At 48.9% G+C, this 14,386-nt stretch overlaps 1 protein-coding gene across 5 annotated transcripts in view; it reads left to right on the top strand.

Annotated features, from left to right (window-relative positions):
* Positions 1-2,128: 2,128 nt before the first annotated feature.
* VANGL1 (VANGL planar cell polarity protein 1) overlaps positions 2,129-14,386 on the top strand; it is a 59,742-nt gene continuing 47,484 nt past the window's right edge. Inside the window, exons 1-3 of one of the 5 annotated variants that reach the window (XM_027535911.1) lie at positions 2,145-2,256; positions 3,051-3,225; positions 13,384-13,589. In XM_027535911.1, the coding sequence (XP_027391712.1) occupies positions 13,519-13,589 (71 nt within the window). In that variant the 5' untranslated portion in view covers positions 2,145-2,256; positions 3,051-3,225; positions 13,384-13,518. Of the gene's footprint in view, positions 2,257-3,050; positions 3,226-9,472; positions 9,597-13,383; positions 13,590-14,386 lie in introns of those variants that run through there. The other 4 variants (XM_027535930.1, XM_027535936.1, XM_027535919.1 and 1 more) reach the window with 4 other exon arrangements.

Here is a 14,386-nt window from a genome sequence, read left to right as displayed (position 1 = left end):
ACCCCAATTCCCCAAATGAGTTTGGTATAAATAATAAGACCAAGGAGTGGCAGATTGAGTCCCCAGTATTACTTTTTTTTTTTTTTTAATGATTAAGGCTAAGCTGGAGCACTCGAGTCTAGGCAAGAGCTGAATAAGCCTGCTAACCAGACCCTAGGATATGGCTGACCCACTTTGTAACAGATAATGGGAGCTGGATTACACAGAAAATTCAGTTCCTGAGAATTTTTTCAACTTGAATACTTGGGATGTTTAGATAAAAACAAGCAGTAGATGGCATTTATAGGTGAATTTATCTTTAAAAAGGGTTTATTTTGCACTACCCCTCTTTGCCACAAAAGCATCCACATGGTAAGATAGCTAGACATAACACTCCAATGTGAATTAAAACCGCTTTTCATGGGAATCCATTGAGGATCTGTAGCTCACATGGGGGCTATTCAGGTGTATCATAACTAGAACTGGAGATCCCTGGCCTGTTGCAACTTTGAAGGGTCTACATTTTAAAGATGAAAGAGACACGTTTTTACAAAGCTCTACATTTCTGCCCCTGAGCACTGATTTAGGTGGATAGACAACAGGATTTACCCCTAGGAAGCTGGCTGCCCTCAGGAGACAGGTAGGAGGTTGGGGGTGGGGGGCGGTGGTTGACGCCTTACACCCCTTAGAGTGCACATTAGGGCTGGTGGGCTGTGCGAAGATCACCTACACGGAACATATTATGTCCTCAAGAAATATGTATAGGAGAGAAAAAGGGGGTTGGGGAGGATGGGGAAGAGGTGGCAAGGGGAGAGTGAGGGTTTTAGAGGCTGAAGTTCCACAACTAAGGCTAGTTCAGCATGGGTGTGTTTCACCACCCAACTGCCCACGCTGCTTCGTTAGACACCACCTCTACTGGCAAGCACTGCCATGTAAACTGCTGTGGGTCCCAGCCAGATTCTGGACTCTCCACATGGACCCCTGACCCTATCCACCCACACCAGACAACTAAGTAAGAAGAGTGTAAATGTTCTTCTGAATAGTTGGCAACTGTGTAGTGCCTCCAGGGACCAGCCACTTTTCATAATCCTCACCACTATCCTGCAAGGCTGGCTTTATCATTGTCTCTGCTTTTCAGACAGGGAAACAAAGACTTAGAAACAGACCTGGTTGAATCAGGTCTGGAACCTGGGGCTGCCTGCCTTCAGAGGTGTGCTCTTCTAGTATTTTCTAGGAGACTGGGGTTGGGGGGCAGTCACCACTCTGTTAAATGGAGGGGGAGGGGTAGAGTTAGCTTTGGGGGCCCATAGAGGGTCTGGGTGTGTATGGTTACATGTGGGGTTGTTTCCTGGGCTATGTGTGAGTTTAAGTGTGAGTGTGTATGTTTTTTGAGATGTGTGCATATATGGATATTTGTGGGCTAATTCTTGGAATATGTGTATTTAAGTGAGTATATGTGTGTGGAGGGGGGCGGTTCAGTCCCTGGGCTGCTATGCAAATATACATGTGTTGGGGCTCCAGTGTGCACAAATGGGCTTGAATTTTTGTGTATGATTGTGAGTCTGTGTGTGCGTGAGGGTGTGAGCTTGAGCAAGTGTTGTGCTTAGTTTTTCAGTTCGACTCTCTGCGACTCCATGGACTGTAGCCCACCAGGCTCCTCTGTCCATGGGGATTCTCCAGGCAAGAATACTGGAGTGGGTTGCCATGCCCTCCTCCAGGGGATCTTCCCAACCCAGGAATCGAACCCAGGTCCCCCTCATTGCAGGCGGATTCTTTACCCTCGGACCCATCAGGCAAACCCTTGAGCAACTGGGTAGGGGTCAATCTCTGACCATGTGTCTGGGATGTGTGAATGTGTGTGTGTGTGTGTTGGGGGGGCGGGGGAAGGTCAGCCCCTGGGGTCTGTGTGAGAACGAGTGTGCTTGTGCGAGGGTGTGTGCGTGTGTGCGTGGGCGTGTGTGTGTGTGTTCCGGGCGCCGGTCTCCTGGGGGTTGGGGAGACTCCGGCCCGGCCCCGCCCTCCGCTGCAGGTGGGCTGGGCCCGCCGCGCGGCCGGCCGCGCTCGCTGCTCTTGGCTCGCGGCCGCGCCGGGCTCGCAGGGCTGGGCTCGGGCTGCGGGGCGGCGCCGGGACAGGAAGCGGAAAGCAGCAGTGCGGCGGCGGCGGCGGCGGCGGCGGCGGCGGGGCTCTGCCTCTACAGGAGCCCAGCGCAGGCCGCAGAGCCGGGGCCGCTGCGAGCCGAGACTGCGGGCCGCGGCGCCCGCACGGCCGGCGCGGAGGTGAGTCCCGCCGGAGGCTGGCCGCGGCTGAGCGGCAGGCGCGGGGTGCAGACCTTCCGCGGGAAGGCGCCCCCACCCGAACCTGGGACCCCGTTAGCCCCTGCGTCCTCCTCCCGCAGCCCCACCCGGGACTCCGACCCCTGTTCACTGCCCTCCCCCTGCCTCTGGCCGGGAGCCCCCTCCCCTCCCACGGACCGCAGCGGGAGCCGTGCTTCCCGGGACCCCAGTCCTCTCCCATCCGCGCGTGGTGCGCCCCTCCCGCTCCGCTCCCCGCGCACCCCACTTTCTCGGTCCGGGCATTCCCTTCTCACGCCTCGGACGCTCCCTTCTCCCAGGCTGTACTTTGGGGTGCGCGTCCGGCCAGCAGGGAGTGGCCGAGCATTCGTACAGGCACCCGGGCGGAGGAACCCGCCGTGCGAGGCGGGGGCCGGGGCGCTCTGCGCTCCCCGGGAGCCGGGCGCGCTCCGTGGTTCCCACCCCGCTGCGGAGCTCAACCCGGGAACCTCTTGCGCCCAGGGGCCCGCCCGACCCAGGGCCAGAAATCAGCACAGAGCTGGCCTGTGTTTCCACCTCCCTTACAGAATGGAACCGGCCCAGGAGGCCGGGGGGAGGCGGGGGCGCGAGTCCGGTTGCGCTTCAGAGAGCGCAACAGGCAGGTAGGAGTTTACTTTCAAAAACGCCGGGGTGGAGCAGGAGGTGTCCGGCAAGTCTCTGCCCGAGGCGTCCCGGTTGGAGGCGATCTCTCTGCACCGGGGCAGCCTTCGCCACGGGCAGGACCTCATTTCCTCCTACAGGCTTTGAACTGCCCCAAGCAAACGCGTCCAGAGAAGTGTGAAGCTTTGTAAAAATTTAAACGCGTCGGTGGCGGAGGCAGGAGTGGGGCGGAGCCGCGGCCTGGCGGCCGGGAGATGAGCTAGTGAGACTTGGAGCCGAGAAATCCGTGGCTCAGTTTTCACAGCTTCAAACCAGGTAAAAGGCCCACCCCAGAAGGTGTTGTGAGCTCGTTTAGCTGCTCGTGAAGAGACGTTAGAGCGCTTTATGATGATGATTGTGTAGCTGACACGTGCATTTTGTTAAACCCCTTTGAGGGGGCTGTGGTTGGAAATGCATGTATTTTTAGAGACTTATTCCAAAAGCTAGCAAGCTGTAAAGAATCTGGCGTTTTCACTGATGTGTTTATAAATTTTACAAGGTTGCTGGAAAAATATTATAACTTGTGTCACCAATCAACAATGCTAATTAGCATTCTCCTTCCAGTGGGTGGGTTGTTTGATTACACAGCTCCTAGGCTCTTTAAGTGAGATGGCAGAAACTGTCTGAATCCAGGGAGATGTAATTAGTCATTTTATGAAACCACTAATTAGAGTTTTTAGAGTTGAATTAAATCAATGTGATATAGTTGGGGCTTTGATTTGTGGGAGGAAACTGTTTATTCTCCAGTTCAAAGAAATAACACTCTTCACCTACCCCATGAGCTTTTAGCATTCCCAGACTTTGGTGTCTCTCAGTATAATTAGTGAAACAGCTAGTGTGAAACTTCCACTGTTACAGTGTTGGCAGTGTGACTTGGCTGCAACTTAATTTGTAAGTAAAATGGGAGAATTTTAAGAATGGCATATTTGTAAGGACGGCTTGCCAGGCAGTACGTGTTTTATCGCCTTGTGTATTTGAGCGAAAGGGTGAGACCATAAAGGAAAGTGTCCTGACCAGGCCTCAGTGCCTTGTCACCCTGGTCCCATTGGAGATTGAACAAGTGTTGAATGAGGAAGGTACTCTCCATCCCCCAATATACACACACACCCTGGTTGTGACTCCAGACCTCAGGAGGAGTTGGTTTGCACAGGCGCCTATCAGATTGTATTTGAAAAGGCAGTTTCCACCTTTGGGCTGTGAGCTCCACAGCAGTTAGAACTATTTCAGATTCATTTCTTTTTTCCCGTACCTTCCACAGTGCTTGGGACACAACCTGTGAATAGGAGTTGAAATTGCAGAAATCTTTGTAGGTTATGTGTGGTTTGGGACAGTTTATGATTGTTGCCTACCCTCCTCCTATCTGAAAATAAGCAATTCTGATAATTACTACATTGCTGTATAGTTTCTATAGTTAAGAGCAGGTTCTGGAGTTAGACTCTCAAGAGTCCAAGGCCCAGCTCCAGCATTTACCAGGTGTGTGACTGGTTTTCTTAACTGTAACAGAAAATTAGTATTTTTTTCTTCCATATAAGTCATGTTCTGAGGATTAAGTGAAATATAACATGCAAATGACTGAAAGCAATTCCTGACACATCAGAGGCACTCGACTAACTTTGAGCCATTAGATTATTTATGGCCATCTTCTCTCTATAAAGTGAACTAGCTGTGGTTAGGAGACTAGCTGGGTATGGGTATATGATTAGAGCCTATGCCATTTTCCAGAAGGTGGACACGACAGGATTAGGTGGACATGGGGCTGGCCCATGTTTCTGGTCGTGGCTTTGGGCTCACCTGAAGCCTGATGAAAAGGTACATGTGTGTTCCGCTGCAGTGTGTTTCCATCCCACTGAATCCAGTCCCTTCTGAATCCCACTTACTGGATAGCAGTCACTGGACCTGGCACCACTGGATTTACAGAGGAGGTAGTAAATACTTACAAAATGTATTTTTCTGAAGCTTAAAAATCTGGCAGGGGACAAGGGGTCACTTGAAAACAAATATACATTGTAAGAATTCCGGACATATTAACCATTCACAGCTCTGCAGAAATTTATACCCAGCTGCTGGGAGTGTTTCAGAGGTAATTGATGACTGGAGCCAAGAGCAATTATTTGAAGAAGGTGAGTTGAAATCATTGGCAAGACAGGTATAGTGAGGTTGACATTTTCTTTCCTTGTGAATAGTGGTCCAGAATCACTTTTTTGTAAGAGCCCTGTTGAAGAATCACTGGGTTTGTTGCAAATACACCAGTCCCTCGATTCCCACATCGGTGACCTGGATGATGTGTTATGGTTTATAGACCACAAGTTCAGTAAAATAGTTCTTCCTGCCCTCCCTTACAACCGTGAGTTTCTCCAGATAAACCCAATAAAACACAGTTTTCTCTGATATTCACTTCCAACCTGGGAACAGTAAAAGAAGACCTACAAGGAACAGAATGGAAATCAATAAATTAGTTAACTGTAGCTAATGGTATCCATTAAAGGTAGATGGCTCAGATGGTAAAGAATCTGCCTGCAATACAGGAGACCTGAGTTCGATCCCTGGGTTGGGAAAATTCCATGGAGAAGGGAATGACAACCCACTCCACTATTCTTGCCTGGAGAATTCCCATGGACAGAGGAGCCTGGTGCTACTGTCCATGAGGTCACAAAGAGCTGGACACGACAGCACTAACACTAAAGGTAGACTCAAATGGACCAAAAACATATACATAAGTTTAATGAAAATGATACATAAGTCATGTGCCTTATAAAAGTTTTCTTTCCAATGGAAGGAATTTAGATTTACTAAGTGAAAGTGAAGTCACTCAATCGTGTCCGATTCTTTGCGACCCCATAGACTACAGCCTGCCAGGCTCCTCTGTCTATGGGATTTTCCAGGCAACAATACTGGAGTGGGCTGCCATTTCCTTCTCCAGGGGATCTTCCCAACCCAGGTCTCCCGCATTGTAGGCAGATGCTTTTACTGTCTGAGCCACCAGGGAAGTCCCTATTACTAAGTAGTAATACCTATCAAAGAGTTGACTCATTGGAAAAGACCCTGATACTGGGAGGGATTGGGGGCAGGAGGAGAAGGGGGCGACAGAGGATGAGATGGCTGGATGGCATCACCGACTCTGTGCACATGAGTTTGGGTGAACTCCGGGAGTTGGTGATGGACAGGGAGGCCTGGCGTGCTGCAGTCCACAGGGTCGCAAAGAGTGGGACACGACTGAGTGACTGAACTGAACTGAATACCTATCCTGTACCAGGCACTAGTCTGAAAGATTACGAATGATCTCATTTAACCCACCTTGAGCCTATAAGTTAAGCAAAATATAATTCTGTTGTTATAATTAGGGAAACAGGCACAAAAAGGTTAAGTAACTTAATCTGAGGTCACATAGCGGATAAGGAACAGAGCCAGGATTTGAGCAGTAACGATCTAACTGCAGAACGTGTGCTCATGGCTTATCCTCTGTAAAAGAAAAGTTACTCTGAACAAAATATCTAAATTACCCTTTTCCTCTTGAGTAATTAAAAATGGGTACCTTGAGAAAAATGTTAGCTTGAAAACAATAAAAATTATAAGTGCCATAAATCCTTTAGAATTCTGTATATGATAAAAACAAAATATTCAAAGTAATGCACACATTATATGTAAACACAGTTGCAGCAGAAACCTCTTTCCCTTGGAAATACATCCAGTGCAGAAGGAGCAGAAAGGCTCTTTAAATTCAGCGTGTGTCTTTGTACCCCTTGCAAGGTAACCGTCCAAACCCAGGTTCGCTTAATTACTTAATAGCTCTAGGCAGAGCTGTTGATGTTTTTATAATTTCCTTTTCTGAGAAGGTTAGCTTATGTTTACCACTGTCATTACCATAGCATATTATTTCCCTCTTATGATTTTCTGAACACTGTGTTTTCCTTTTAAGTAGGAGTCACGTATATTTTATGTAAGTGAACGTGGCTTTAGAAGCAGATAAAGAATCCCATGCAGGAGATGGACTCCGACTCAGTTTCTTCTGAGTCTGCCCATGCAGGAGACATGAGAGACTCAGGTTCTATGCCTGGGTCGGGAAGATCCCACGGAGTAGGAGATGGCAAACCCACTCCAATATTCTTGACATGGACAGAGGAGCCTGGCAAGCTACAGTCCATGTGGTTGCAGAGTCAGACATGACTGATCGGCTGAACACACACACACACTTCGAAACCACTGATCCCGATTTTGCTTTTAACAAAGGGTGGTGAAGAAGATTCTCTGATGTTGTTGCCGGGGAATTCCAGATTTACGATGCTGCCCTCCTGCCCCACTGAGATGTGACCTGATGAGCGCTGAGCCCTATCCTGTTGTTAGCCTCCAGTTCCTGGAAGGGATAAGTGACAGGAGGGGGAGGCAGAGAACTAATGCTGATTCTTACTCAATGTATCTGGAATATAACCTTTGCTGGTGAGAGAGACTTGTGTGAGCAGCAGGGCACCTCCACTCTCGGTGGTTCAGCTGTCACTGTGGAATCTAATCTCTGCATCTTTTCCCTCTGTTGTAAAATTGAGGATTTAAAATAGATGACCTCTAAGGTTTCTTCTGCATAAGTCTGTGGCCTCCACATCTTGATATCTGCCACCAGAACCCTTCCTTCACTCAGTGTGCATTACTGAGAGCCTGGTGTGCTCCAGGGGTTGAAGAGACAGTCATGAAAGAGGCCCCGCCCTTGTGGAGCTTCCTGTCTCTCCAGGAGCCAATCCCCGTGTAACTGAAAACCAGGATGTCAAGAAGTACAGGGAGCTGAGACTGGAGGTTCAGGAAAGGCTTCTTGAAAGAAGTCGTATTTCATTTGAGAGGGATGGGTAGGAACTGGGTGGAATGAGGTAGGTGAAGAGTCAGTAGAGTGTATACACTGAGGCTGCAGAAAGGCATGGTGCCTTAGAGCAGGGGTCCCTGAACTCTGGGATCTAATGCCTGATGACCTGAGTTGGAGCTGATGTAATAGTAATAGAGTATAATGTGAAATAGTAATAGAAATAATGTGCACCATAGACGTCATGCTCTTGAACCATCCTGCAAGCAACCCTGCCCCAGTTCCGTGGAAAACTTGTCTTCCATGAAACCAGTCCCTGATGCCAAAAAGGTTGGGGACTGCTGCCTTAGAGGACCTTAGAAAGAGAAGAAAGGCCAAGAAGGAGATGTGGGCAGGGCCTGGCCAACCAAGTGAAAGGTTTTGTGTTTTATTTGAAGCGTAGCAGAACGCCATGGAAGGGTTTCAAGCAAGGAAACAATGTCCACATTGTGACCTGAGAGACCGCTCTGGCTGCTGCCCAGTCAGGGCCAGCCAGAGTCTGGATCTTGTCGGGGGTCAGCATGATGGAGGCACAGTTGTACATTCCAAGGATCCACATTTACACCTTTTTATGACCCTATCCCATTCAGGCCAGTGCACAGCTTATTGGTTTATTACCCAGGGAACCCGATCCCTTTTCATTACTTTATCTTCCCGATAAGGCATCCCCCTCTGACCTTATCTGAGGTCTGCTAATTTCTTGTGCATACAAGGGAACTATCTTCTAAATGCATTGCTGCAAAGATAAGCTTCAGGATGTGTTTTTCTGTTAACCATACCGAAGCTCTTATGTTGGCTTTTGAAATGAGTTCACTCTGGATTTTGTCCGTTTGCCTTTGGCTGCTGCTTCTTAATCCTGACTGAGATCTTGAAAAAAATTGATAGCTCTGATAGAAACTGTGATGTAGAAGGGGCCCAAGCTCTGTAGAGCCTGGATTCTGTGAGGAAACCTGCAGGCTTTGTAATAGTTTAGCCCTGTGTCCCCAGAGCCTGGAGGAAGCGGGTGGCTGAGAACCAGAAGAGCGAAGGGTGGATCCCAGGGGACAGAGGCACTTAATGACAGTGAAATATGTGGGATGAGAGGAGAGGAAGTTATGAAAATGGTGCTGGGTTGGCTCTGTAGGGTTAGTTCAGTTCAGTTCGGTCGCTCAGTCGTGTCCGACTCTTTGCGACCCCATGAATTGCAGCACGCCAGGCCTCCCTGTCCATCACCAACTCCCGGAGTTCACTCAGACTCACATCCATCGAGTCAGTGATGCCATCCAGCCATCTCATCTTCTGCTGTCCCCTTCTCCTCCTGCCCCCAATCCCTCCCAGCATCAGAGTCTTTTCCGACGAGTGAACTCTTCACATGAGGTGACCAAAGTACTGGAGTTTCAGCTTCAGCATCATTCCCTCCAAAGAAATCCCAGGGCTGATCTCCTTCAGAATGGACTGGTAGGGTCGGTAGGGTGACTGTATAACTCTGGTGAAGGAAATTGAAAAGAATAGGCCGGAGCACTGGAGAGCATCTTGGGGGTGATGATAATCCCAAGTAGAGCAAGAGGGGTCTAAGTAGGAAATGCGAGTGTGTGTGTGTTCAGTTGCTGAGTTGTGTCCAACTCTTTGTGACCCCATAAGCTGTACCCTACCAGGCTTCTCTTTCCAGGCAAGAATACTAGAGTGAGTTGCCATTTCCTACTCCAGGAATTCTTCCCGGCCCAGGCCCAGGGATCGAACCCGAGTCTCCTGCATCTCCTGCATTGGCAGGCAGATTCTTTACTACTGCACCGCCTGGAAAACAAGTAGGAAATGTGCACTGGGGATTTATCCTTTATACTTTCCAGTAAGTATCTGTTGGGTACCTCTTATGTTCATTGCATCCCAGGAGCTTATCCTAGAGTAAATCCATAGATGGAAGAGAATGATGGGAGAGATTTTTTTTTTTTTTTTTTTGGCTGTGCCCTGTAGCAAATGGGATTTTTGTTCCTTGACCAGGTATCGAACCTGAGCCCCTACATTGAAGCTTAGAGTTTTAACCACTGGATCAGCAGGGAAGTCCCATAATGGGCAAGTTTTGAGACTTAAGGGGTGATGGGGGAGAGGGGAAGGTGCATGGGAGAAGTAGTAGCATAAACATTGTTGCCTTGGAGGAGGACAGGCAGCAGAGAGCTCCATGAGGACAGCCGTGTACCGTGGACTGCTATCATTGCTGTGCCCCAGCATCACCTAGTCGGTCTCTCATAGCCCCACTAAACATGGAGGCGGATGAATGAGTACATGGCGTAAGAAGGTCGGGGGAAGGAGAGCAAGGAGGGGACCTTTGGATCTGGCCCATGGCAAACTGTGGCATCACAGATAGCATCACCAACTCAATGGACATGAGTTTGAGCAAACTCAGGGAGATAGTGGAGGGCAGAGGAGCCTGGCACGCTACAGTCCATGGGGTCACAAAGAGTTAGACACAACTTAGTGACTGAACAACAGCAACAATCGGTGGCCAACTTAGAGCTGTTTCAGTGGAGTGTCGAGGGTAGAGAATTGGGGTGACAAGAGGGAGGGGATGGCAGGATCTACAGATCACCCCTTTGGTAAGTATGGGCAGGTATTGTCTGGAGAGAAACCAGACAAGGGCAGCTGGTAGACTGGAGGTGAAGCCCTCCCCCTAAGGGCACTTGGGAGCCCGTGATTTCCTCTGTGGGACATGCCCGGAGTTGCTTTACTGGACGGCTGGAGGTTTTAATGACGATGAAGGATGACGTCCTTTTGCAGAAGGACAGGGGAATAAAACTTGGGTTAGCATGTGCCAGAGACTTTATTTTGTGAGTTTCCAAAATAAATTGTAAATCGATGCTTACAACAACCCTAGGAAGAGACTGCATTAAGTCTCTCTCTCTCTTTTTTTTTTTAAACTGAGGGGAGGTAAATTCACAGAGGGGAGCGTCTGTCACGCTGTGTCATGGCCAGGGAATGTGAATAGGATCAGCCCAGGTCTTTGGAGCCTGGGGTGCCTGCCTCTGAGACACCTCGGCAGCATTTAGCCGGAAATAGCTAGAAGCTGGCATGGAAAGGAGACTCGAGAGTTACGGGTTGAAGGGCAAAAAAAAAGCGTAGACATTGTGGATGGTCAGTTCAGAATGTAGGAGATGGCAGTCAGGTTTCTGGTATGAGAACCTGCAGGTTAAGAGAGCTGGCTGAAAGGCCTTCGGGGAAAGAGGCTTATTCAAGGGCAGGTCTGGAGATTTTGGCTGACCTTATAAGGCTGATGTCTGGCAGGTATGAAGCAGAACAAGCACCAAGGAAGCAGAAAGGAAGTGAGAGTCTGAGGTGCTGAAAGCTCATCGAAATTGTTACTGAACCTGCTGAGAGGCAGAGTAGGGAGAAAAAAAAGCTGAGCTGATTCTTGAAGTCTTCTGCAAAAGGAGGGTGGGTCCAAGAGCAAAAGTATTTTTAAAATGCCCACGGTGGGGTTTTTTCCCCACACTGATTCTTTACAGTCACCTCACAAAATAGGCCACTTTATTTCCACTTTATGGATGAGGAGCCTGAGATTCCAAGGGGGTTAGTAAGCCCTGGGCTGACCTGGGATGTGGTCTGGTGCTGTCTGGCTGCAAGTGAGCCTTGGTGGGCAGGTGAGCACAGGTACTCACTCTGGCCTGCTCCTTTCCCAGCCTTTCTCTTACTGAGAGACACATGGAGAGCCGCTGGGTTGAGGACTCTCACAGGAGTCCTGAGAACCGTAACTGCCCTTTATCTGGCACATCAGAGTGGTTCTGGGTGCAATCACAGTTATAGCTTGTTTGTTTCTCACATGAGCCCTTTTATTCACATTTTACAGATGCTGACTTCTCTGTGCATGCTAAGTCACTTCAGTCACGTCCAGGTTCCTCTGTCCATGGGGAATCTCCAGGCACGAATATTGGAGTGGGTTGCCATGCCCTCCTCCTGGGGATCTTCCCATCCCAGGGGTCAAACCCAGGTCTCCCTCATTGCAGGCTGATTCTTTACCAGCTGAGCCACCAGGGAAGCCCCCAGCTGAGGGTAGTGATAGTATTTGCAGCCTCTTTGTTTTTTCCCTCACACTTATCTCACTGGCTCTGTTTGCAGTGTCAGCTCATGAGGGTCACTGGAAGGAGGAGCCCTGAGGGGCGGAGACCAGGTCTGGAATGAGGGGTGTAGAGCTCCTTTTTGTCTTAAAGTAAAGGTTTTTAACATGTGGGGCTCAGGAATGTACTTGGAAATGTTTCCAATTTATTTTTATTGCATAGCAGTGTCTAATGAAAGTGTGGCAAAAGACCCAGGAGCCTGCAACAAACAAACCACCTGCTTTCGTTTTCTGATGTTCCCTCATCCTCGTCCTTACACAAGCAGTCTTGTTGTCATCCAGTCGCTCCATCGTGTCCGACTCTTTGTGACCCCCATGGACTGCAGCATACCAGGCTTCTCTGTCCTTCACTCTCTCCTGGAGTTTGCTCAAGTTCATGTTCATTGAGTCAGTGATGCTGTCTAACCATCTCATCCTCTGTAATTGTAACTGAAGTGTAGATTTCAAAGTCTGTCTACAATGCTATATGTAGCCTGCTTTTTTTTTTTTTTTTTTAATGTATTTCTTTGGCTGCATTGAGTCTCATTTGTGGCACATGGGATCTTTAATTGCGGTATGTGGGATCTTAGTTTCCCAACCAGGGAGTGAACCTGGGCCTCCTGTGTTGGGAGTGTGGAGTCCTAGCCACTGTACCACTAGGGAAGTCCTGTAGCCTGCTTTTAAAATTTATCACTAGATCATACAAACTTCCATTCTTTGTAATTATCATTTTAAACAGCTTTATGATATTTCTTTGGGCTTCCTTGGGGTTTCACTGGTAAAGAATCCGCCTGCCAGTGCAGGAGATGAGGGTTTGTTTCCTGGATTGGGAAGATTCCCTGGAGAAGGAAACGGCAACCCACTCCAGTAGGCTTTCCTGGGAAATGTATTGGACAGAGGAGCCTGGGGGGCTGTGGTCCATGGAGTCACAGAAGAGTCGGATATGACTTAGCGACTAAACAGCAACAATGATACCTCTTTGGGTGAATGAATCATGTTTCCCTTACCAGTTCCTCCTTCTGGGGAGCATTGAGAGTGTTTCTAGCTTTTCACTATTATAGGCAATGTGATAATAATAGTTTTTCTTTTAAAAAGAGAAATTCTAGAAGTTTGCATTCCTGGATTAAAGAATTGAGAACTTTTTTTTTTTTTCCATTGGCTTTCGGAAACTGTGAGCAAATGGCTTACAGGCTGCTTCCCTGGGTGTTGTTTTGTAACGGCCACGCTGACAGTGGGGGCTGGACAGGGTGTCTCAGGCCTGGAAGCCCGGCAGACCGGGCTGTGTCCGGTCTGATGGCCCAGGGCCAGGTCTCTCCCACTTCCGGTTTGCTGCTGCTGCAGTGGGGTGTGGCTTGCCCCCACCCACCTGTCCCCCTCCCAGACACCTGAGCAGAGCATTTAACACCCTGGAGCCTCACCCTTGCTCACGTGTTCCATAACAGAGATCCCAGAGTGGAGATTGCCACTGTTATTTATCTTCCAATTGAACTTCCTCGAGGTTGGCTTTGAAGGTTGATACCTTTTTTGTTTGTTTCTCTCATTTTCCCAGAATTTGTTCCAGTCGAAGAGTGACTCCTTGATTCCCAGGCCCTTTGAGGTCTGAGGAGTCCAGTAGGTGAAATTCTCTCTACCTCTAAGGAGAAACAGTACCTGCTCCCGCAGCGAGATCGAGCCCTCCATTGCTATGGATACCGAATCCACGTATTCTGGATATTCTTACTATTCAAGTCATTCGAAAAAATCTCACAGACAAGGGTATGTAAGCTCTTGCTTGTTCCACTTTTCCTCTGGGGGCGGAATTTGCAGGTTTCTCAGGCTTCCTGGACTCACTTTCCCAATCCCCCTGGGGGGCAGCCAGCACTGGAGTTTCAGTCCACTGGTGCATGAGAAGCTGAGCTTTCAGAACCTTTTAACATGTGTTGGGAGGAACTACACCGCCAATTTACATTTTATAGCCACCATTACCGTTGATGACCTTCATTTCTCACAATTGATTTTAAATTAAAGTTGCTCCCTTCAGTGGAAATGTTTTTCATTTCTAAGTACTTCTCCAAGATGACAGTTCTCCCAAAAGCTTTACCAAGAATCTAAGTGAAAGTTTTATTAAAAAAAGAAAAAGTGTTAATTTGTCGCTTCTTACCCAGAGCTGCTGACTCATGGTCCATTAGGCCCTTGCTTGTGGGGTTTATCCACTGAAGTGGCAGGTTGGCAGGCTTGGCCTGGTGCCTCACGTACTTCTCTGTCTCTGACTCGTCTTCCCAGTGAACAGGCCTGGGTTTTGGACATCTGACCTGGGTAATGGGGGGGGCCAGATTTCCCCTCCTCTGTACAGAATGAACAGGTCTGCACTGGTGTTCCTGGGGCCTGCCGTGTTACAGACCTGCAGAATGGTGAGGAAATGAGTGAATGAAGAGGTAGTGCCAGGCCAGTGAAGAGTGCGGTTGATGCAGTTGCAGTGCTGCCTGTTACTTAGAGCCCTCATCTGTCAAATGGGGAGAGCAGTACCCTCCTCACAGGCCTGTTGGGAGGATTAAATGGGATGATGCCTCTGG

This window comes from Bos indicus x Bos taurus, chromosome 3 (genome assembly GCF_003369695.1).
Source record: "Bos indicus x Bos taurus breed Angus x Brahman F1 hybrid chromosome 3, Bos_hybrid_MaternalHap_v2.0, whole genome shotgun sequence".
Taxonomy (NCBI): Eukaryota; Metazoa; Chordata; class Mammalia; order Artiodactyla; family Bovidae; genus Bos; species Bos indicus x Bos taurus.
The sequence above is the reverse complement of the archived record's forward strand: the minus strand, read 5'-3'. Positions and strand labels throughout refer to the sequence as shown.